The 26,766-nt window shown below is 34.5% G+C and overlaps 1 protein-coding gene across 2 annotated transcripts; it reads right to left on the bottom strand.

The window, feature by feature from the left end:
• Window positions 1-261: 261 nt before the first annotated feature.
• LOC123319198 (lipase 3-like) lies at window positions 262-26,445 on the bottom strand. Of its 2 annotated transcripts, XM_044906061.1 has the most exons (7): window positions 26,211-26,440; window positions 21,821-22,134; window positions 19,215-19,467; window positions 15,922-16,080; window positions 11,965-12,046; window positions 997-1,145; window positions 262-549 (listed from the first exon to the last, which is right to left on the bottom strand). In XM_044906061.1, exons 1-7 carry the CDS (start codon window positions 26,256-26,258, stop codon window positions 397-399), a joined length of 1,158 nt encoding a protein of 385 aa, XP_044761996.1. In that variant the 5' UTR covers window positions 26,259-26,440; the 3' UTR covers window positions 262-396. The 2 variants fall into 2 exon arrangements, with proteins under 2 accessions (XP_044761996.1, XP_044761997.1); XM_044906062.1 differs by lacking the exon at window positions 15,922-16,080 and having other exon boundaries at window positions 26,211-26,445.
• Between the last annotated feature and the right edge of the window lie 321 nt (window positions 26,446-26,766).

Below are 26,766 nucleotides of genomic sequence, written 5' to 3'. Positions count from 1 at the left end.
TATAAAAAAGAAATACTGAGTTCGAACCCAGATCAAATATCTACTATGGTACCTTCTTTGCATTCACAACATGATACCTGGCCTGGGAAAATGAGAGATACTCATAGGAGGTATCCATTGTACCGCTAGGAAAGAGTGTGTTATTCAATTACTAGACCACTTAACATATTCTTGGTCAAAACTGCAAAATGATAATATATAACCTTTGTCCTGTTATTGCTTTCATTGCTAAAATAAGCTTAGAGTTCAAATATAAAAAAGTATGCATAAATTTTTTTATTGAAAGTTTGTCACACATTTATTTTATAGCCTACGAGCATTAATTCAAATACTTATTACGATATTACTGAGATATTTCGGCTGGAGCATTCTGTGCATTGAAGACAGCTGCCTCTGTCAAACTGCTTTGTACTTCCTCATAATTTCGACCATGTCGTTATATAAAAGGGAAACACTGTCCTTCGCTATGAGAAAATCGATATGGTTGAAATATTCATCATCAGCAACATGAATATAAACGACGTTAGCGAACTTTTCATCCAATTTGTCCTGGAAAATTAAGTATGCATTTCAAACAGTGATCAGAAAATATAAACAATGAAGTGTTTTGCGAGAGAATTCATTTTTATGCATCCAGTAATGTTTTTCGAATAATAATAATTAATACGAAATATAGAACCCGCACCAACTCATATAGAAAAAGAAGCAATTGATTGAATTAATACCACAATTGAGCTTATTCTTTTCTTTTTGTTGCAGATTTGATATTCATTGGATTGATTCGAAGTATCTCAAGGTAAGATTCTAAAATCATTTTCAATCAACTCAATCTCAATGCTTTATTTGGCTCATTGTATGTGTTCTGATTCTTGAAATATTTGATATGTCTTATCCCTCACAGTTTGAGTGACGAAAATCATTTGATACGGGTTCCACATCATTCAATGGAATTTTGGCTCCTCAATGCCCAGCAAGTTATAAAAATTCTGTTCTTACCCGTCTGTAATCGTTATACATATCGTTTTTGCCATAAAAAAGGGCAACAGGTGAAGTCACTTTGGAAAGATTGTATTCCGGAGGTTCTATAGATCCATACTTCTTAAGGTTCTTTTCAGGTCCATAGTCATATTTTGTGAAACGTCCTCCTGAAAAAAGATCTTAATAAATATGCGATATGAGAATCTGAGAAGTTTTTCCTCAATATTTCTATGAAATGAAGAACTAAATTTGAATTTGATCTCGAGATCTTCGCTTTCAATCCCTTTTTATAAAATAATTATTCTTTATGTATTTGACTGAATTTCAGAAATAATAAAAGAAGGTAGCATTACAAATCAACAAGAAAAATATCAGAACAATTGGGAAGGAAAGTTTTTTGATTAAGAATAATTATCCGGTATCATTGATTCGAAGAATTTTGAACGAAAATGATTCAACACACCACTACTAACCACAGCTAAAAGATATTTTAAGATTCCCTAATATACAGGGTTTATCTGAAAGGGTGAGTCAACTCTTAAGAGATCAAATCGTTGAAATTGCCTTCAAACCAGCCAATACCGTCGGGGGATTTTATTCCAAGTTGAAGTCGAAAACTGCTCTTGACTTAAAATCTGGTGTTATCTATAGTATCCCTTGCAGAAAGTGTAACAAAGTATATATAGGACGAACTAACAGGTATCTGAGAACTAGATTGACTGAACACAAAAGAGATTGTGTTAATATACACAATCAAGCTAAAATGAAAGATAACAACACTGCATAAGCTGAACATTCTTTCAATGAATTACACTCGTTCGATTTCGATAGTGTTAAGATACTTGATTGCCAAACTAATTTAAGTAAAAGGTTGTTATGTGAAATGCTGGAACTAAAAAAAAAGTAAATTCTCTCAATAAGAGGAGTGACATTGAGAATTTGAACACGGCCTATTTCAATATGATCCAAATCTCATATCTTAACGTAACATTAGTCATGTTCGTGTGTCTACATATTGTTTCCTTCCCTTCTTGACATATGATTATTCACGTTGAATATATTTCGTTTTTATTTCTGATTCAAGTCAAATTCCGTAGTATGCCTGTTATCATAACATCCCTCAATTATTTATTACTGAAGATAATAGAGACCAACTGACAATGTGAGTAGCTTCAATTTATTTCATTGAAGGGTCAATAATAAATACTCTTTTTATATTTGTATATATGTAACCAAGTTGTTAATTTGTTCGATCTTTTTTTTTCCCTTACCCTTCATTAATGTTTGATTGCTTTAGTGGTTTGTTCGTATACAAAACTTTCTATATATGTTTCCTTCCCAATTGTTCTGATATTTTTCTTGTTGATTTGTAATGCTACCTTCTTTAAATAGCGTCTTGATGTGTACCATCTATTGTAGAGCCCTGAAGACGATTTTAAATAAATCGAAACGTCGGCATTTTCTTAAATTGAGTCTCTTTAACCCAGACCAACAAGGACCCTCTCAACAGTTATCAAATTAAAATAAGGTCTTCAAAAATACATCAAATAATAAAAGAAGTTTGACTTTCTATTCTCACCATTTTTTTCATGAGAAACCCAAAAATACTTGAACCCTTAAGTTTCGACCAAAAATGTGGTAAGCTCTTGAAATTGCCATGAAAGTAGCTTACCATGCGAAGATATACTGGGTGTATTATTCCAAAGAAGAAATTAGTAGATTGTTTACGGTATAACCGGAAGTTGCAGAGCTCTCTAAGTAATTTACGTAACAAGAATAGTAGAGAAGATTTATATTCATTTCAGTAGCTTAAAAACTATTTTATAGGCAAGGAGACAAACCGTTTTACCTAGCGTTTAATCTTTTAATAGTAATTTTGTGAGTCCGTCGACTTCGGCACATATAATTTCTTGGTTTCTTTCAATGATAGTCTACAAACACAGAGACATTTTTTTCCATCAAATTATAAGGTATGTAAAAGTAAATATTGCATCACGAGTATCGATTATACGTATAGCTAATCCAAGAGATAGATGGTACTGAAAGTGACAACTATACAGGGTGTTTTCAAAGTTTTGTGACAGAAGGAAGAACTCATCAAAATAAGTGATAAGGTGACTCCGTCATAGCAAAAACGAAACAAAACATAATCATATGGCTGGACAATGAATGGTTCAGTACCAAGTTCATCGGATTAGATGCATCAGGTCACTTTTAAGAGAATCATAATTGTTGTATCGTGCATGTAGATAATCGAGGCAGTTTCTGAAAGTGCTAATGTTAGTTATGTTAAAAAAGTGCTATGATGTTTCTCCATTTCGTCTCATTTTTACAACGATTGTTGAAATATTTGAATAAGAAGATTGTGGTGCCCATTGTGAAAAAATTCGGGAATAATTTAGACGAATTTTATTGGTGAGATTATTATTCTATTTTTTACACTTGTGTCCTAGGTCTCTTTTTTCGGTTGGTATGGAAATGAGCGATTTCATAAAATCGTGTATGTTACTGTAAAATAATGAGGAGAATTCGGCAATCCTAAGTTTCCATTTTCATCACCACGTAAATATCGAATGAGCCAATATCCTAAATGAAACCACTTGGTCGAATCAGGAGATAAGTTTTTTCCTACTAATTTGCGATAATTCAGCTAACAATTGGTTTAGGGTCGTATAAGGATCTATTTCATTAATCGTTTTCAACTTTCCTCTCAACTTTGTCATTTTGAAAGTTGCATATAGGTGATTTTTGGTGAAACGCTTCATTTTGACCAGTTCTACCTTCTGTTGAAAAAAACGCCTCACCTTGAAATACACCCTGTATAGTTAATTACTATTGGTAATGTGGATGACACTGATATGTTATAGTCATAATTATCTTTGAACACTCAGAGTTCAAATATTGTCGAAGAAACTTCAATAGAAACTTCCAATAATTATAGTAAGTAGGAGAAATTATTGTGGTATAATATTATATTTTGATCAGGGTATCATAGTTTGATTGGCGGATCCTCTCATCATCGATTTGTGTTCAATCGAGAATAATCCAAATATGGGCAATCAAAGTATTATTTTTCATCATTTTATGATCTACAAAATAATACTTTTCAATATCAATTATCAGGATTCCGAAAGTTTTGAGAGTGTTTCCATTCTCAAAATCCAAGTTTTGCGCCGTACTCGCCGTAGTTCCTAGAAAAATCATGTGTACCATGATTCTATATCGAATTAATTGGACCTATATAAATCCTAGCTGGGTAGTCTGGCATCAATGAATTGATGAAATAATGGCATTAATAATGATTATCGGTTCAATGAAATTGATACATTCCCTCTGTTGATTCGTCGAATGTTCATTCATTCATTCATTCGCCGAATGTTATTGTTTTGATGAATCACTCGTTCGATATTTGAACTGAACAATGTTGTTGTTGTAGGTCATTTCGGTTATCCGATATTTCTTCCAATCTGAAAAATATTACGAAAAACTCTACAAATGAAGGTTGTAACTCGGTTTGAAAAGAAAGACTCTGTGGTGATATACGGACAGGTCGATTTCTGTTTCGAGGGGGACAACTTAAGATGTAGGTTACGGACGCATAGCGCTTCAACCCTTGCTACTACAAACAACCCTCACCCACAATTTTTGAATAGGGAAGATGGGGTGAGTGATACCTCATTTGAAAGGTATTTTTATAATGATTTCAGCACAGTAATTGTTTTTTCATTTTATGCATTAGTTCTCGAAATATTCTTAACTAAGTATTTGAAAATGAAGTGGTGTTTTCATGGCACTTGTAGTGTTTTTTTGTGAAAAATCGACATTTTGAGCTTCAAAACAACCATGACTGTGGCTTCCCTCCTCCAATCCACTGACATAGAAATCTTTAATCAAGATGTCGAACAAACAAAGCGTATTGCGAAGGAGCTCAATCTTGCCGAAACTCAATCTAAATTATCTTCGATATAATTTGCAGTATTTCCAATAACATGCGGTAACACTTGATCGATAGAAATCTCCAAAAAGTCCAAATACGTACATATCTCTAATCAGATTACCAGGTAAGAAAATCAAATCATTAATGATGCCACAGAAATATTCCAGTCCCAATTCGTGAAACGATTTCCGACTTAATTATGAAGTGATTTCTCAGTTGGCTTCAATAATGTTTTCATTTTGTTGATTATTGAATTCATATTTCTTTCAAAAAAATGAGAATCGATAATTTTTTATTTATTACGAACAGATCATTAAGTTGGCTTACTGGTTCTTTGACATGTGAATTATTCTTAGTTTTGAATCGAGACTTGTATGTGTTCTAATTCATATTGGAAATACTGCAAATTATATCGAAGATAATTTAGATTGAGTTTCAGCAAGATTGGGCTACTTCGCAATACGCTTTGTTTGTTCGACATCTTGATTAAAAATTTCTATGTCAGTGGATTGGAGGAAGGAAGCCACAGTCATGGTTGTTTTGAAGCTCAAAATGTCGATTTTTCACAAAAAAACACTACAAGTGCCATGAAAACACCACTTCATTTTCAAATACTTAGTTAAGAATATTTCGAGAACTAATGCATAAAATGAAAAAACAATTACTGTGCTGAAATCAGTATAAAAATACCTTTCAAATGAGGTATCACTCACCCCATCTTCCCTATTCAAAAATTGGGGGTGAGGGTTGTAGTAGCAAGGGTTGAAGCGCTATGCGTCCGTAACCTACATCTTAAGTTGTCCCCCTCGAAACAGAAATCGACCTGAATTTATTTCGTCTGTAATCTCGTCTGTTTCGTTTTCAAATGGCCACCCTGTATAATATGAAGATTTCGAAAATGAAAGTTCGACTATGTACTCTCTATCTCGGACCAGTCTATATCCAAAATAAGACTATAATTTTTGGCCCAGTTAGAAAATAGCGAAGAGTTGGATTGAAGTTGTACAGAAGGACTATTTCGAAGATATTCAAATTTGGGCGGTACTCAATTATGAATACTGAAAAACACAAATTTCATCAGGAATAGTTTTTTGCCACTACATTTTTCAAGATAGGTGTTTCATCAATACAAGGTGAAATTTTGAAGCGTAAAAATATTTCAACAGTAGATTTGTGAGGTCGAAAGAAACACCTTTTGTCTTTACCATTTTTTCCGAATCGGCTTGCTTTGAAAGATACAGTTCTTTCTCATGAACTTTTATCGAAGGAAATGAAATTCGGAAAATAGTTTTTAATTTATTGGATCAATCCTTTGCGAACACAAGCTATTACCCATACATGTCTTTCAGTTTTCTCATTATGACCATTACGTAGGTACCGTGAAAATACCTAAAATTCAAAGATCCAAACTCTTGAAACTAAGTTAGACGCTATCTAATGATTATTTGAATGTTTTGTGGAATAAAAGCTTTTTACATGTTTTCTCGTATAAAGTGCCGGTTTCGAGTAATTTTGATGTTCAAAAATTAAAAATATATATGTGATATTCCGAAAATTGGGTACTTTGGCTGAATGCAACTCTGTTCAAAAGATCCACAGATGTGTAGAGTTAAAGATTAAGTTTGTTAGTCTCAAGAGAATTTTTTTTCTCCAGGAGTGGCATAGCTCATTATGAAAACTTAAAATCGCTATATCTTTCTATCAGGGCAAACTCGGAAAAAATTTTATAAAGAATAGTGACCTCAAGAATCTACTATTGGAATATTTTTATGAGTCAAAGACTCATCTTTTATATGTAAGAATGCATGGGGAATGAAAAGTAAATATATCATAAGGTAAGTGTATATGTATATACATATGTATATATGAAACAGAAGATATGTGCTCCTAATCAATTATTGCTTCAACGAGTATGTATTTAGAATTCAGCAACATAAAGAAAATAGTTTCCTTGCCCCTGAAGAAGGGAACATAAATATTTCGAAAGCTCGAACAGAAGAAGAAAGACATTTCCTTCAGGTTGCTAAAATCCCAATAATATACTCCATTCACATTTATTTTAGCAGTCAATTGGCCATGAAATAATTTTCTCAAGTTTTTGTAACTAGAACGGAGTAAGGTTGGCACTCATGAAATGACGTTAATGTCATAACGCTGTTGCCACAACTCATATCATTTTTTATTACGAAAATGCCGAAAGTAAATAAAAAAAGAGACAGGGTTTCAGGTCCGCTCATTCAAATAGTTATACCCTGGTATTCTAAAATCCACAATACGTCGTAAGGTAGCGAACATATTCAATGTGAGAGAATTTATATATCTAATGTTTCATCTGAATCTAAACGACTTATATTTCAGCTGAATATTTCCACAATCAGAAAGATTGTAAATGAAGAGGATGACAAAGAATTTCCTCCTATTGGGAGACCCAAAAACGTAGTGTCATTTGAGAATTTTATGTTCGAGTGAATTAATGCGAAAAGTTTACTACAGGATTCTCGATTAATGTCATCGTAGAATAAGTTCCCGAAAACTGATTTTTCGTTTGACTTGTCCTATACATTGTAAATGTCTTAAGGTACCAATAAATACCTAATTATTATTATTATATCAATGTATTGAGGTGAACAGCCACAAATACGCGCCAGTTGTCCTGTTAATTTGTTAATTCATGTGAACTTTTTGTTCAAAGGTGAAGTTCATCTTGACTTGAAACTTCCTTTAATTCCTTTTACTTATATCGATGCATAAGAATTTTTGTTGAAGAATTTAACATTCTTGTAATTCCTTCGGGAGATACCCATTCCCAACCACTGCATCATATGCATTTCATCTTCCGGTTAATATTTTTGAAATCTACAACTGATGATTATCCAATTTTTTTTTTTTGGTGTATCAGGGGGAAAATCTGCAAATCAGACGAACCACCCTCTCCTGAGGGAGAACAAGTGTGGGGATTTTCACTATCCTGAGCTCGAGACATTCCGGGCATTTGCCTATAAACCGTTCATCGCTCTTAGTTGGTGTTCTTCTCGCACACTATCGTGCTGGGATTTATGTGTTTATCCTCTAATGGATAACACTTTATTGGATTTTTCAATAAGTTTATGTTCTTATTTTAATCTCCTCTTAATTGATCCCTTGGTCTCTTTCGGTAAATTCGCATTCTCCTTTTGTCTTCCTCTGGGTCGTAGTCCACTGGTCTCCTGAGGTCTTGATTCGGATGGTTTTTCGCTGTTTCGAATAATTTCTCTGCTTTTCTGTTCATGAATTCCGTTATGGTTTCCTATTTTAGGTCCCTATAAAGCTGTCTATTCTTGACAAACCAAGGTGCATCTATGGCACATCGTAGCAACTGATCCATAAGTCAGTTGAGGCCTAGCAACGGCTTTGATTATCGTCAATCTTGTTTCTTTCGACATGAGGCTTCTTCTTCCTATTAGGGGGTAGAGTCTATTCATCGCTGCTTTCGTTTTGTCGATTGCTTGTTTGATATATGACCTCTGTAGTAATATTGCTTGGCTCTTTTGTCCATTGAGCTTGATTTTCCACTTTATGCACCAGTCATTCGTTTCGTCAATCGTTTCTTGTAGAACTCGTTCTATTACTTCTGGGTTGCGGTGTCGTTTTGCTGTGCCTGTGTCGTCAGCATGTAACGTTAGCATGGTTCTTGGATTCTTCGGAATATCGTGAATGTATATGTTGTACAGAAGTGGCCCAAGTAGTGACCCTTGGGGTACTCCAGCCTCTATATCTCTTGTTGTGGAGCATTCTCCTCCCACTTTCACGTAAAATCTTCTATTTTTGAGATAATTCCGGATCAACTTGCATATTTTGATCGAATATCCAGCACATCTCATCTTATATATTAATCCTTCATGCTGTACTCTGTAATATTCAATATTTTAACAAATCCTAGCGTCTTAAAAACACGCTCGACACACAGATGGCGCTCAAATCGCTTTAGTCGCCTCGTTTCCCATCTTTCTACTTTATAATCTTTGGTATCTGACATCAACAGAACATTTGAAAGATAACTGTGATAATGTAATGATTGTTATGTAACAATATATGGAACATTTATTTATAAAAACAAAGTAATCTTTCAAATGTTCTATAAATGTTATGTAGCACCAGCATGTATGGAACATGTTGGTTTACTGGGTGTGGCGATAGTAAGCATTTCTGAACTTGTTCATTGATAACATATTTTTTTCCTCTGAACGTTAATAATTGAGGTTATAGAAGTCAACTTGAGTTCAGTAGAAAAATAATCCGTTAATTTAATCTTGTAGTACGAATATTACATCCGGAATCAAAATGCGATGCACAATAAATAAGAAATTCAATCATAGATTGAAGGCAAATCGATTCCTGATTTACTTTCTATTCAAATGGAGTGAGCTGGTCCAGGTTAGTTCAGTACCCACCTCTGAATACATATAATAAATTTCATATTTTCAGCAGTGAAATTTTCATCATTGGCTCAACAATTTGGAAACATAATGAACCAAATAATGCTCGAATCCTACAGGAATGAAAACCATGCAATTACTCGGAGTTATTCGGCTGTTTATTGATGAAAATTCCGTGATTGGCGCAAAATAAACCGCATTGAATTTTTCACTTCTCATCATATGGTTATTGACATTGAATGAAATTTCACCTCTGCGCGAAATTTGTTGCGAGATATAGGCATTAAATTAGCTCATAGCTTTTGCAATGAACGGATATGGTTGAAGTTTTTGTGGTGGAAAAAGGGAGTTTTCATTTTCGGTTATTTCTGAATTGACATTTACATTAAGGGATAAAGCCGTATTTCTATTATTGAATGTTGAGAGACAAATCACTGTAGGAAATAAGAAAAAATTCCAGAAAAGGCCGGAACTGCTATTGTTCTAGGATCATCTTCATCTTTGTTTAATTTTTCTTTCAAACAAAAATGTAGGTACCCAAAATGGAAGTAATGGGCGATCTTTCTCTTAATTCACAGACGTTCTTGTCAACACCCAATTCTGAGATGAGAAGTTACCCTGGTGACCAGTAACATATCTGTTATGTGTTCTTTCTTTTCGAATGGGGAACTTTGTTGTGTATTATTTTTCTGTAACCATTACGTGTCTGATACGATATTTGGGATGTACCTGTGCTGTATCTAAATTATATCCACATTTTGTAAATTTCATGTTTCCGCTCCAAGATATCTACGTAACATATTTGTAACATTGTTCTTTATTTGTCATGTATCATTTTGAGATCATGAACAGAGCCTGACACCCTCGCTGACACCATAAGCGTTTTAACTACCGCCGAGGGCGCTTCAAAACGTAAACAAATATGGAGGATTGTGAGAAATGCTATTGATACTGCTGTCGTTTTGATATGTATTTATTATCATTTAGACGTTTTTTCAGTTGAATAGTGGATTACTGAGAGTGAAACGCAGATATTGAACGTTTGATTAGTTATTTGTTTGTCATAGTGATTTTGCAGTGAAATGGTGTATTACTGAAAAGAAACTGCTCTGCTGTAGGTCAATAAATCATTTCTCGTATTTTCCTATGAATCATATTAGGCTATGTTTTCATTATGTCCAGCATATGAAATTATATTTGATAAATAATGTTCTGTTTGGTGTAGATTTCGATATAGGTTATTTCCTCACGTATTGCATGTCTCTCATATGTAGAAATAAATGAATAATCATATATATTTCTAATTTTCTTCAGAAGGATATGCAATATGAATATAGTATTTTTCTCATTCCCACAACGCATAACATAGACACAATTCTGCTAAAAACTTTTTGACCTAAGCTAAAAGATTAGTGAACTGTTGATTAATCTTTTTATGGAATGCATGAAAGTGCAAAGACCAGAAAGACTTGTCCTAATCTTTCTTGGAGAACAATCATGAACCCATCAGTTTGCATCATGTAATTTATTCTTTCTAGTTATATTAACGTGTGCACTAATCTTTCGACATCAATTTTGTAATCTGAAATATATGAGAATGCATTGTTTCTGAAGTTCATTCGTTCACATACCTCACCGAACTGATGTGAGATGGTTTTGAATTTTCTTTTCAACAATGATTGATAAAAACACACTATTTGAAAAATCAAAATTCGGGTTCAATATTATAGCAGTAGGTTACATAATTTCTTAAATTTTTCAGCTTTTTGTTGAAGCATTCTCAATAACAAATGAAACATAATAAACATAACACATGAAGGTAATATATATAGATCTCCCATGAAACAAATATTTGCATGATTCATGTTTGAACTATTTATGCTCTTTTCAAAAAGGAGATGTGTTCCTTGTTTGAGGCGGACATTTGTGCTCTTAGTGTGATATATCTGCTATAAAACTGCGGGTTACATTTCTGCTTCATAACTGTTATGAGTTATGGTCACCTGGGTTGCCTGACACCTTTCATCACCAGGTCAGCATTGAAGTACCCTTCAATTAACTGTTCGTCATAAGTTGAGGATATTACGTTAATTCAGTTTTTTCTCGAAAAAAACAATTTTCTCTGGAAATATGTATGAGTATAAGCGAGGTTTTTCAGGCAACAATGATAAGATCATTTACTCACAGTAAAAAAATTAAAAATATTCTCCTCTCTCAGAAAATTCATTATGAATGAATTTGATTAATACAGACTCCAAAAACACAACTCTTAGCTTTAGATAAGTTGAATGCTCTGTCTGTGATCGGTGCCGATCACAGAGAGAGCATCTGTCGATCGAATGGAAACGAAAATATAAACCGAAAAGAAAATAATCGAAATACGTGTTTCTGACACACTCACACAAAAAAATGAATAAACTAGATAAAAAAAAATTCTTTACGATGAACCAGAAGGGGTTTTTATAATCATTGTTAGATTATGTAGTTGAAAAATTACAATGATGATAATTTTAGATGAATTGATACTTATCTTTCATCGAAAGTTCACAACTGAAAGAAATACACAAGGGGCAGGTTCAACATTCACTAGTTATTGCAGTGGAGTATTGTTGGATAGAAGGTGTTTCAACTTACTTCTCATTACCTGCACGTAATGATACGCTTGACGAATTGAAGAAGTATTAGGTGTAGTCTGGCTGAACTTCATGAGATCGAACTGAAAAATTAAGATTAAAAAATAAAATCTTATAAATTTCCTCAGAAACGTAACATCTAATTTCACATTCTTTCATTGAGTATGATTTTTACCGACTCACTGTCAATGCAAACATGAAAATCGTAAATCGAGTTTTGCCCTAAGATAAGGTAAATGTATGAATATTGTTCTGATGTGGCCAATTCTTGATGAAAATCCATAAATTAAATAGAAACTGAATACAGTATACTTCACTTACACGAAGATGATATTATAAAAGCGAATCACGTGTATTGGTTCGAATAAATCATCCGATAGTTTAGTAAAGGACGTTGAAATATTCAAAAACCTCAGAATTCTTTGAACATACATGGATTCACATGAAAATTTTGTAGGAAGCTCTTCTTGACCTCTACTTCAAAATCATAACTGTTCCTTTGAATATGCGCTTTTTATTCTCATGGTTGAAATTCCCGTTTTTTTAGAGAATAAGAAAACTGAAGATTAAAGCATTTAATGAATTGAAAGTCAATTGAAATATGTCAATAAAATTTTACTCGATATTGTTGACATCCTCCTGCGATAGGTCACAATACCCAAAGCAGTTTTCCCATTGATGTATACAGAAGTTGAGGCTAATAGGGCTATCGGAATGCTACAGGATGGCCTAACTAAGAATTTTTTAGCGGAAAGGCTCCAAGTGAGCCAAAGTGTTGGAAAGCCCAAGGTTTGGTGGGCGACGAAAAACAACACCTGCTCAGAATCGTTTCATCGCAGTTTCGGCGAGAAGAAACCCTACATCTACTTACGTGTAGAATGCTAGGGAATACTCTTCAAAATGCAGATAGGTTCCAAGTTTCCATCGAAACCATCAGACGACGTTTGAGGGAGGTGAATCTAGGTTCTAGACGTCCATTAAGGCCCGGTTGTTCAGTTCGTGATTAAAGTTAAACCTAGATTAATTCTGACATTTCCGTTCAAATCTGTCAAGTTAATCCAGGATTAACTTTAATCTGGGTTTAAAACAGAATTGAACAACCAAGCCTTAGAGGAGTTCCATTAACACGTGACCATAAGCGTCAAAGACTGAAATGGGCAAGGCAACATATCAATGGCGTAGTGTCCTTTTCATTGATGAATCCAGATATGGACAATTTTCAGATTCTCGAAGAATAAAGGTATGGACAATCCGACGCATACCCCGTAATAGTCGCTATGTCCAAGAAGTCCATCCATTCCGAGGGGTTAGTGTTTATGGTATGGGCCGGGATATGTTTCAACAGGCGCACAGATCTACTGTGTGTCCTGAGAATATGACCGCCTCACACTATAGAGAGAATGTCATTGACAATGTTGTGCTAAATTTTCACGCTGCTATTGGTGAAACTTTTCAATTTCTAGACGATAACGCTAGACCGCACCGTGCAGCCATAGTTGGGAATACGCACGAGGAGCTTGGTATTCCTCATTTACCAATACCTCCGCACTCACCAGATTTGAATTGCATAGAACATGCATGAGATAAGATTAGACCGAAGAAGATTAGATAATCGTCAACCTACCCCAGAATCCTTAAATGATCTGAGAGAGCTCCTGCCCCGTTTATGGAACCAAATTCTTCAAGAAATGTTCAACAACCTCGTGTGTAGTATGCAAAGAAGATGTCAAGCTTTTATTGATGCCCGTGGAGGCCATACATTGTATTGATAGTCTTAAAATGCTTGAATTCTCTGGGAATAAAATTTCGTTATTTTACTCGATTTTTCTTAACCAGCCTGTATACGCTGCAGACCTACAGGCTAAAATTAATTTGCAACTTGAAATCATATTAATATGAATTTTCATCAGAAAAATCTTATTTCAACTATATTTTTCTGCAATTTAATTCAATATCCCTAACTCATGTGGAGCAGTTTATAAGCTGATAATATTTTTTCAGTTGGTATTTATTATTGCAAATGAATTGATGATTCATTTGTTTCGGCTAAAGTATTGACAATGAGTGATAAACAGAATGTATTTATATGATTATATTGTTTATACTTTCCCAATTTTGTTGATTCCTGAAATTGTCTCGATAAATACAACTCGTACCAGGCAATTGAATCTCGTTGATTTCCAACAGAATATCTATCGATAATACTGCGAGCACTCGTGGTATTACCCCCGATCATTTTCACGATGGTTAATAGTAGGGGAGCCGAAGAGGGAAATTCGGGATTCACTCGAGCTTGTCAGATCAATATAAGGGGACATACCTTGGACCCTGTATAGTACCTCTACCAAAAATTAGACCTGTATATACGGGGAATTGTCTAGGACAGTCTGTCAGAATAGTAAAAAAAAAAAACATCATTGTACATACCCGATCGTGTCAGATTAATATATATGTGGATAATTACATGTTGAAAAGTATATATTCTCTTAATCTGACAATTTAAGCATGTCGTAAATATGTTGGAGGGCTCCAAACTTGCAAAAACGTCTGTACATTCTTGAACGCGGTGGCGTTTTGAATTATCTCCTCTCCTGGGCTTCAAATCTTTTTTGCATTCATTATAAAAGTTGTAGAGCATAAAATTTTCTACAAATTTTGTATTAGACGTTCAAACGTTTTTGAGATATATGGCAATTAATCCGAGGTGTTTAGCGATACATGATGAAGGGACAATTCACTCGTTGGAAAATAGAACATTCTAAGGTTCAATCAGAGACTAATTTCGAAATTGCCATCATAGAAATACCTTATCATTTTGACAATTGTAGATTAGACTGGGATTCTACATTGACCTGGCCCTTTCGCATGTGTGGCTAAGCTTCTCGCCCTCTAACTCGAGAACGGTCTAGAGTATGTAAAATTGCTTCAGACAAAAGTTGTGTAGAATTTTATTATATACAACTTTCATAACGGAAACAAAAACGATTAGAGGTACAGGCAGGGAAATATTCGAAAATAAAAGAATTTTTATCATCTTCAAAGTGTCAGATTAAGAAAACTCTCCTGATTAGTGTCAGATTAATGGGTCAACACGTTCACAACACCGAGATTAAACATCTGTATGAAAATCTGACACGCTCGAGTATGTACAAGTAACGATTTTTTTTACATTTTCAAAGGACCGCTGTGACCTTGCGTCACGTCCAAATTGTCAGTCCCTTGAATAGTTGCTTCCTTTGGGTCTAATTAACATATCCTCCAAAAATCTGACACGGAAAATGGAATTTTTTTTTTACTATTTCCAACTCTTTCGTACGGATAGTCCAACCGCGCAAACTGTCAGATAAGCATGAATTCATTATCAGAGACACGTAGGGCATATAGAGTATCTTAATCTGACACGCTCGAGTATGTACACCTGACGATTTTTTTCCACATCTTTGAGACCCCGCAGACGCTTTCCCCACCGCTGAAAGTGCATACATCATAGAACCTTTTTTCCTTTCTACCATTTAATCTTCAAAATCCACTAGGTCCCAGGACGCTCGAGTAAATCCCGATTTAGCATCGTCGGCTCCCCAACTATTAGTAAAGAACTGTTCAAAAACGTGGTTTTTTTCAATGTTGTACTAAATTCTTGGGTAATATTCATTCCTTTACCTATTTCCCAGGTCACTGTGAACAAAGAAGCTTCCATCACTGCGAAGTGATGAATACTATCTCTTCAGAAAATGTATATTAGTTTCGTTCTGGGTCACATTTGTTTGATGTACTGTTTTCAGTCTTCTATTCAAATTCCGAGGAAATGTATTCATGTTCAAAGAATAACGAGTCGACAATCTTCTTTTACAGGAGTGTACTATTGAATATTATGTAATTCAGTTTCTAGTGGATATGTTTAAAAAAGGGAGTGTAAGATTTTCATGGTTCCATTCTTCTTGAAATAAAATGAACTCACCTTTGCTGCCTGATCGAAATTTGCATTCCCTGCTGCAAAGAATATAACCAACATATTTATATACCATCCTAAGGTACTCGCGCCTGTATATGTCGATGTGGTCCTGAGCAGGGCCGAAAACGGGATCTGATGAATTCGGAATATAAACCTATCAATAAACTGGAAAAAAAAATTATCATATCAGAGCTGTTGCATAACACAGTGGTATCAGAAATGTTATATACAGATAGAACAATTCCTTTCCCTTAACTTTTCGCCTTGAACTTAAATTTTATCGTAATATGGAAAATAATTGTTTATTTCCAATTATTTATTAGAAAAACAGAAATTTTACTTCTCCGTTTCATGAGGGAAATGGTACATCCCAAATATCGTATCAGACACGTAATGGTTACAGAAAAATAACACATAACAAAGTAACCCATTCGATCTATAAAGAAAACATAACAGATATGTTTCTGGTCAGCTGGGAAGAATATCATTATTTTTTTTTCAAGTCCCAAAATCTATATTTTTTACTAACCTTACAGAAATTTCGTCATTGCCATGAAAAACTACATACTTTATTCTAAAGAATTCAATTTTCACTTTGCATGGCACATTTGTCACAAGTGAATAGGAACCGGACGAATTCATATTTTATGTCATTTTTTCGAAATGCGATCCTGTTTTTATTCCTTCGGTGATAATATTTATTGTCCTTTGCCAAGATTCTGAATTATTTTAAATTCTGTTCAATTCTTCTTCATTTTAGACCCTCAGCACATACTGAGTGTTCGCAAAATCGAGCTGTGAATTCTTTTGAAATTACATATTGAATTTAGATAAAAATGATGTAAACCATCTTGGAAAATGTAATCTATAAGTGTGTGTGCTGATGCGGAGCACAATAGACCTTATAGTTGGGGAAGCCATTAGAGTTCCTCTAATCGTTTTTGTATCCATTATGAAAGTTGTAGATAATAAAATTCTACACAACTTTTGTCTGAAGCAATTTTATATAACACTAGCTGACCCGGCAAACCTAGTTTTGCCATTTAAATTATTTCTAGGGTAGATAATAATAACTAACTCATCGTGATTGCTCGATTGGTCGTAAGAAAAAGGAATGCCTTTTTTCTGTTCTGTACAATTTTTTTCGGGAATATTTTGTTATATAAACCTTGCCCTAACAATAATAAACACAACAAAAAAAGAATTGTCCAATTGGGTGCGATCGTTTGAACAATAAAGCATTTTGAAGTAAACCATAGATCCTCTTTTATTAATATAGATACTCTCAACCGTTCTCGAGTTAGAGACTGATAAGGGCGAGGAGCTTAGCCACATATGCGAAAGGGCAAGGTCAATGTACAACTTAGAACTTAGATACATGGAATGGAAAATAAACATTCCAAAGACTGGAGTGAGATAGTTGCTTAGTGTCGCCAATCACAATTGAGATAGTTGATTGGGACATCAATTTTTAGTAGGAATAGATAGGACGCATGTGAATTCTTCAATAAAACGCCACTGCCTTAGTGTCGCGACAGAGAAACATCGAATGTGTGTACTACAAACAAAATTCATTCGTAGCACTGAATGCCCATTCCATGTATCTATGTTCTAAGATGTAGAATTCCAGTCTAATCTATATTCATCCAATTCGCGAATCCAATTACCGTTGAGGGCGCTGCGAAATGAAAACAAACTTTGACGTTTGTCAGTACTCTTTTCGAGATTTGTACGGCCTAACAGAGTTTTTCTAGTAGGTAAATCAAGATATTTATCGGAAGTGAATTGATTGATTTAATTTCGTAAAGAAAGATCAACATTCTTTGGAAATACCTACTTTATTTGAAAGGGATTAATTGTGGAATAAAATCGAGCGATGATATTGGTGATCCACTGTACCTAGACACAAAATCCCATTATTTCACAGATTCTTTCTTGAATTAAACCTAGCTAATAATGTTGTGGTAGCATATACTGAGTTTGTGAAGTTTCTATTTAAAGAATTTAAATTCCATGTTATGATACAAAGGTTTTCCTCATACTGAAATCTCAAGAGACATAAATATGATTCGGCTCATGAAACAAGTTCTACAGATGAGAAAAAGCATTCATTTGGAAGTATGAAAATTATAAAATTGTATTTCTAAATCGTCAATTGAATTTAGCAGAAAACTCTCGCAAAGAAAAATCGTTTAACCTAACTCCTGCCAGTTGACAGCACTGGTATAAATACCTTTTCCAATATTTTTTTGGAATCAATATTTCTATTCAGGAACCCAGAAAATAATACCAATATAATAACTTCACAAATAATAATAATAATACTTTGTTGGACAACGTGAGATAAGAAAAAACATGAGGAACAAAACTTGTTTTGACTTTGCAGTACTGACAAAGTAGTTTCGTAATTCAGTCGGCAGAGGGCGTCTAGATTTTTGGATTCGCCAATTGTCAAAATGACAAGGTATTTCTATGATGACAATTACGAAATTAGTCACGAAAATTTAAGTGTTTTCTCGGACTGAACCTTAGAATGTACTATTTTCCAACGAGTTAATTTTCGCTTCAGCGTGTATCCCTTAACAACTCGCATTAATCGCCATATATCTCAAAAACGGTTGAACGTATAAAAAATTGCTTAGGACAAAATTTGTAGAAAACGTTATGCTTTACAACTTTTATAATGAATGCGAAAAAAATTTGAAGCCCAGGGGAGGAGATAATTCAAAAAAACTGATTTTTGTGACCCTTATGGCCAATGTTTGTTGTTTCGGCTAGCTGAAACTGTCAGATTATATTTTATCCGATATTCTTGAATCATTAGCTTCAAAATAAGAAAAAACGCTACCGCGCTTAAGAATGTACACGTGACGTTTTTTTGTGCAACTTTGACCTCCTCCCACACATTTTCGAGACACTTAAAGTGTCAGATTAAGAGAATATATACTTTTCAACATGTAATAAACCACATATATTTCAATCTGACACGCTCGAGTATGTACAATGATCGTTTTTTATTACTATTCTGACAGGCTGTCCTAGACAATTACCCATATATACAGGTCTAATTTTTGGTAGAGGTACTCCCACGCTCGAATAAATCCCGAATTTCCCTCTTCGGCTCCCCAAATATTAAGGTCGCAGGTGAATGTAATCCCTCATCAATTTACAACCACAAACACACAATTCAAATTTGACAATTCTAAGCGTTGCTTCGGCGAGAAGATATTCATATTGTTTTCCATTCAAGAAATAATTCTAACCTTCTAGAAACATTCTATAGAAATGAATCTACTCACCTGAAGGAATGGGACAAAAATATAAAGGAAGAACAGTAGACCATAAGAATAAATCTGGGAATCTGTTGCGATTGCGGTTCCTAACAGGCAACTCAAAGCGATTTTTTCGTTATATTCGGGTCTCTCAGATGCGAAAACTGCATAGGCTGTTGTTCCTTGAGAATGACCAATATAATAAATTTTTTGGAAGCCTGTATGCTTTATCACAAAATCTACGAATGCTGGTATATCATAGAATCCGATCTCGTGCCAGCTGGAAAATGAAACAATTCATCAAAACATGGAATACTCGAAGAACAAGCGCCACATACACGTTTCCGCTAAAAATGGAATTTTTCGTCAAATAGACACCTTACAACCAACTTTGATTACCGTATTGTGTTCAATCAATGATCACTTTTGTTGCACTTTCCATCATACACCTTAATTCATCTCCCCATCCAAATATCAAGATCGGACAGAAAAATCAGGTAACAATTTTGAATAAGGAAGAGAGGCTGTTTTAAAAGCTAAGCCATTTTCTAAAAGGAACTCATTATAAAATGCATCATTTCACCAAAAACCTCCTATACCTATAATAAAGTTGGCTCCGATTGTCTACTATTTCAAGTATGTTACTGAGGGTAAAGTTTATTTCACAGAATTAAGAATTAAGCTTATTAAATACGTATAAAAACAAGAGAATAAACAAATAATTGAATTTCTCAGGACTTCTTTTTCGAAGTGAAATAATATTAGGTTCCAGTTTCAACAGTTCAAACTGAGTTTATGTTTGAACTAAGCTCAACTTCAATAACTCCGTACAATTTTGAAAGGTTGAACCAGGTCAAATGTTGAACTGCGTTTGATGTTGATCTCGGCTGGACTTTGAACTGTACCTATAACCGTGCCTTAGGATATTGAAATCACTGTATATCACAGTAGGCATTGAGTATTATTATGACATATGTCCGTATCATATGGTACCAAAATAGTCCCTGACCGACTTAATACAGGCAATATCAAAAATATGTCCTTACTGGATATCCATTAGGTGTCCGTGATGAACATAGTGCGGACCATATAACTTATACATATATATAAAATGGTCCGTATAACGTCCGTATCCGGTAGGGACATCTTTTGAATGTCCATACTGGATCTTCACTAGGAGTCCGTAAGGGACGTAATATGGACCAAATAACATGTATATGTTACATGGTCCGTATAACGTCCATCACGGACACCTAGTGGATATCCAGTAGGGACATCTTTTGAATGTCCTCACCGGATATTCACTAGGAGTCCGTAATGGACGTAATATGGACCAAATAACATGTATATATTACATGGTTCGTATAACGTCCATGACGGACACCTATTGGATATCCGGTAGGGACATCTTTTGAATGTCCTCACCGGATATTCACTAGGATTCCGTAATGGACGTAATATGAACCAAATAACATGTATATATTACATGGTCCGTATAACGTCCATGACGGACACCTAGTGGATATCCGGTAGGGACATCTTTTGAATGTCCATACCGGATATTCACTAGGAGTCCGTAATGGACGTTACATGGACCAAATAATACATACATGTATATCAAAATACACCAAAATTTAATATTATTTTTCACTAAACTCCATTTTTTCGCTTTGTAGTATATGAATATCTTATGAAAATTATATTATGTATAATGTTATGATGAACGAAGGCTAAAAACTTGAGTATTATACGGTATTTCTGTATTAATCGACTACTATTCCATAAATCAATTAACAATATAATGAATATGTTCCTACAAGTATGTATATCGTATAGTCTCGGTAGCTAGGACGGTTGCAGCGAAGACTCAGTAATGCGATGTCCCCACGTACTCGCGAGTTCGAATCCGGGCCAAGTGTAAAAACTTTCTAGTATGTATGGATGGAAATGAGAACAAAACAGAAAATACCATCTGCGTCTGAGTGTAAGACATTGGGTTCAAGGACATTAAACTTCTAATAGATAGGATAGCCAACGTCGTGGTGAGTTTTTATACCGTTGAGATAGCTAATGATGGTCCCAACGGGATATCCATTGGACGTCCGCGATGGACGTCCGAATTCGGTTCAAAGTTGTGACATTTGTACGTCCCTCGGATGTCCATAGAACGTCCATTGTGCCAGAAATGGACGTACCAAGGATGTCCGTAATGTCCGAAGAGGACGTCCTATGCATGTCCATAGGACTACTTTGTGCTATTAGGGTATCTACCGAAGATCTCTATCAATAATAGGTCATAAAACATTCAATTTTTTTTTTGAAGAGCGTACATGGTGCCCAAATCATAAAAGCAGGATATATTCTGTAGAATTATTACACTATATGATATGGATCACAAAAACTCATCAATATCACCTATACTCCATTCACATTCATTTTAGCAGTCGGTTGGCCATGAAATAATTTTCTCGAGTTTTTGTAACTAGAACGGAGTAAGGTTGGCACTCATGAAATGTCGTTAATGTCATAACGCCGTTGTCACAACTAATATCAATTTTTATTACGAAAATGCCGAGTGTGATTGAAAAAGAGACAGGATTTCAGGAAGTGCTATTTAGATTCAAGGTCCTCACCTGAAATTCCAGTATTTTTCTTTATCCTTAGTAGGATCAAGAGATACGTGACTAGAGAACGTGGTTCCTCTATTATTTGGTAACCAGACGTCATAACCTTGGTCCGCTAAAAAATATGCAAGGCGACTTTCATTTAGAAAAACTGCACTACAGCAGTCCATTCCATGGCAAAGAATAACTGGTGGCCTGCGTTCGTTATTGTTCGATTTATTCTTGTTGCTGTAAGGAATTCTCAGCATTGTATTTATGTATCCATCTTCCGTAGTCACTTCATACTCTTCCCAAGGATATCCATTTTCTTGTATGACACTTATCTGAAAATTAAATTGAATGTCATTCATTCGCCGGTAGCGTTTCATGATGGCAATCATGATAAGGTTCATTATTGAAAATATACAAAAACAGAACTGAATAACTTCAACCATTCAAACTTAGTCATGAAATAGACCAGAAATCCGACAAAGGCACAGTTCTTAAATGGGCTCACTTGTTGGTTCATTATTAACTGTCATATATTTATATTATGTTCAACAGGAGCAGAGAGGAAATTCCACCAAGGACAAAATATTATTCAGAAATAATTTTAATACATCATAAGCTAATTGAACAGATAAGTTTATTATTGGAATACATTCTTACTTCTTATGAAAGAGATGTACAGGCTGGCCCAATTAAAATTCCCTATTTCCTTATCAAACTTCACTATTTTGATTTAAAAAAAATGAAAAAATCAAATATAGTCAGGGTGGTAACAAAAAGTTACTTTTTGTTAAATGGAACATCCCGTATATTATTATATATTTGAATAGTTCTCGAAGAGACATTTTCAAAAACATAAGTCAAAGAGGGTCTACGATTTTTTGTTTTTGTCTCTTAAGCATTTAACTGTCAAAAAGTGTCTGATAAATACTCATAAGTCGAAAACAAAAAAACACGGACCCCCTTTGACCCATATTTCTGTTAATGTCTTTTCAAGATCTATTCAAATACCTATCTGATAATACTGGGGTGTTCTATTTGACAAAACATAACTTTTTGCCACCATCCTGTATATAATTGATTTTCTTTCAAAAATTTATCAAAAAAATGAAGTTCGAAAGAGCCTGAACAATTTCTCAACAGAAATGATCGACGCCTTTGATATCCCTGTAGATACGTTTTACTAACGAAAATTCGTTCCAGTTACAAACTATTCACTAACAGTCCAGAAACTGATCAGAGAACTGTAATCCATGCCAACATTATTGATTCATTCAAACTGCTCCACATGAGTTAGGGATATTGACTCAAATTGCAAACAAATATAGTTAAAATAAGATTTTTGTGATGAAAATTCATATTGATATGATTTCAAGTTACAAATTAATTTTAGCCTGTAGCTCTGCAGCGTATACAGGCCGATTAAGAAAAATCGAGTAAAATAACGAAATTCTATTCCCAGAGAAGTCAATCGTTCCAATTTATATGTTGCCTTGCCCATTCCAGTCTTTGACGTATATGGTCACGTGTTAATGAAACTCCTCTTAATGGATGTCTAGAACCTAGATTCCCCTCTCTCAAACGTCGTCTGATGGTTTCGATGGGAACTTAGACCCCATCTGCATTTTGAAGAGTATTCCGTAGCATTCTACACGTAGATGTAGGGTTTCTTCTCGCCGAAACGGTGATGAAACAATCCTGAGCAGGTGTTGTTTTTCGTCGCCCACCAAGCCTTGGTCTTTCCAACACGGAACCTGTCTCCCTGAACCTATTCCTAAGTCGAGATATCACACTTTGGCTGACTTGGAGACTTTCCGCTACAACAACCTGAGTTAGGCCACCCTGTAGCATTCCGATAGCCCTTTTAGCCTCAGTGTTTGTTAATGTACGTCTTGGCATTTTCAGAAAACTCGTTTCAAATCGAAGCCGTTGATGAACTGACTTCATTTCGAAATAAGACCATTCATGAAGCATATGCAAAGAACCAAACATCAGAAAAAAGGCGACCAGATTGACGAAATGTCTCATACTGATTTTTATTGGATCGATTCAAGTTGTTATTGAGTTGTAAATCATTTCACAGCGATTTTCTCGAAGATTACATACTTAAAAACAATTGAATACGATATCCCTATCTCTTGTGGAGGAGTGTATTTGTTTATTCATTTGAACAGGAGCATCAACAGGAAACCCAATAATAGAAGTTCACAAATCGTTATGTTGCTTTATGTTGTTTTGCCACTCTGTTAAGCACTTTTCATTTCGGTTACTAGTTTTCGCATGATATGAATGAAAATTTTCTTTGCATACCTTCAATTTATTAATATGTTTATTATGAAGACGGAAAACATTTGTTCAAAGGTGGTTCATATTGAAATGAAATGAAAAACTGTCGAGTGAAATATTGAACAGTTTCTCATTTATTTCAATTTTATTATATTTGTTGAAATATTGAGATGCTCCTTCTAGAGTCTGTCCGCCAGATATAAATTTCTTATGAGCAAATTACTTTATCTTACAGAGAGCTGTGATGAGATATGGAGTTCAAGCAAGGTTATGTATTAGATGTTATACTAAGGTGCTATTTTTCCTTATCAAGAATAATATTATACTATTGTTGCTCTCTCTTTCAATTGTTAATTCAAATTTCCTGCAAAATAAATTGAATTGAGTAATAGATATCACATAGATGCATTGAGCAAGCTGAATACATAAATATTTTTCAATACAGTAGTACTACATAATTATTTCGAATTCCAACTGACAGAAATGAGACAGATTTTTATATTGTATTCCTCGATGTTATATTATCGAAATGAAAAATATTGTTGAATTGGATTCTAGGTATAGTTCTGGAGTAGTGATGCCCACGAGACCAACGGCATATACAGGGTGGCCATTTGAAAACGAAACAGACGAGATTACAGACGAAATAAATTTTTTCGATAGAAATGCTCGGACAGGTCGATTTCTGTTTCGAGGGGGACAACTTAAGATGTAGGTTACGGACGCATAGCGCTTCAACCCTTGCTACTACCCTCACCGCCAATTTTTGAATAGGGAAGATGGGGTGAGTGATACTTCATTTGAAAGGTATTTTCATACTGATTTCAGCACAGTATTTGTTTTTTCATTTTATGCATTAGTTCTCGAAATATTCTTAACTAAGTATTTGAAAATGAAGTGGTGTTTTCATGGCACTTGTAGTGTTTTTTTGTGAAAAATCGACATTTTGAGCTTCAAAACAACCATGACTGTGGCTTCCTTCCTCCAATCCACTGACATGAAATCTTTAATCAAGATGTCGAACAAACAAAGCGTATTGCGAAGGAGCTCAATCTTGCTGAAACTCAATCTAAATTATCTTCGATATAATTTGCAGTATTTCCAATAACATGCGGTAACACTTGATCGATAGAAATCTCCAAAAAGTCCAAATACGTACATATCTCTAATCAGATTACCAGGTAAGAATCATTAATGATGCCACAGAAATATTCCAGTCCCAATTCGTGAAACGATTTCCGACTTAAATATGAAGTGTTTTCTCAGTTGGCTTCAATAATGTTTTCATTTTGTTGATTATTGAATTCATATCTTTTTCAAAAAAATGAGAATCGATGATTTTTTATTTATTACGAACAGATCATTAAGTTGGCTTACTGGTTCTTTGACATGTGAATTATTCTTAGTTTTGAATCGAGACTTGTATGTGTTCTAATTCATTGTTCGACATGGTTTATTCAATTGCAGAGCGGGTGGAAATAATTTCACTTTTTTTTGCAAACAATCAATGTGCGAATAGAACCGCAGAATCAACGACATTTAGATACACATGTTAATAGGAAGTATGTTTTGAAGCTCAAAATGTCGATTTTTCACAAAAAACACTACAAGTGCCATGAAAACACCACTTCATTTTCAATTACTTAGTTGAAAATATTTCGAGAACTAATGCATAAAATGAAAAAACAATTACTGTGCTGAAATCAGTATAAAAATACCTTTCAAATGAGGTATCACTCACCCCATCTTCCCTATTCAAAAATTGGGGGTGAGGGTTGTAGAGGCAAGGGTTGAAGCGCTATGCGTTCGTAACCTACATCTTAAGTTGTCTCCCTCGAAACAAAAATCGACCTGTCCAAGCATTTCTATCGAAAAAATTTATTTCGTCTGTTATCTCGTCTGTTTCGTTTTCAAATGGCCACCCTGTATAAGACATGTCTCGAAAACGAGACGAGACTGTCATGGTAATCATTATTCTGGAGAGATAGATTTTGTTGAATGAGCGTTATAAATTCCTGAAAAGTTTTCGATAATATCAATATCATATGATCAAAAACAGTTCAGGCCATCAAAATGTGATGAAATATATGGCTATTTGACGTCACGTACTTAATGAAGAACTCACCAAATTCTTTCTGATTCTTTCACGCACATCTTCAAAATAATTCCACATGATGAAATTGTCCCAAACTACACAAATTAAAGACGATATAATTCCTTCGACTGCACTGTATTGGAATGACTCCGAATTATGAAGTTTTTGAGGGAGATAATTTTTGACCCCTTCAGACAGACACTGTTATACGTTATACTACTAATCAAGGGACAAGATTAAATAACAACAAAAATCGTCTGATATTTGGGATACTGGAGACCTCCTAATTTTATCTTCGTTTATGTAAATAAAGTTATCTCGATAGACCAATTTCGGTCACAATTGGTCAATTCGAATTCAATCAATCAAGACTTTCCAGACACGAGGTACACAGGGTGTTTAAGGTTTGTAATCTTCAACGGAAGCTAGAATTGGAAGAAATGAAGCGTTTCTCTAAAAATCACCTGTAATGAACTTGATGAATGCTGGAGTTGATTGATAAAATCCTATTAATATTTAATTGGTTTTTGATTCGAATGATCGGAATGACACGAAAAACACTTTTTCTCGTGATGACTGAATCAAT

This window comes from Coccinella septempunctata, chromosome 8 (genome assembly GCF_907165205.1).
Source record: "Coccinella septempunctata chromosome 8, icCocSept1.1, whole genome shotgun sequence".
NCBI classification, from domain to species: Eukaryota; Metazoa; Arthropoda; class Insecta; order Coleoptera; family Coccinellidae; genus Coccinella; species Coccinella septempunctata.
The sequence above is the reverse complement of the archived record's forward strand: the minus strand, read 5'-3'. Positions and strand labels throughout refer to the sequence as shown.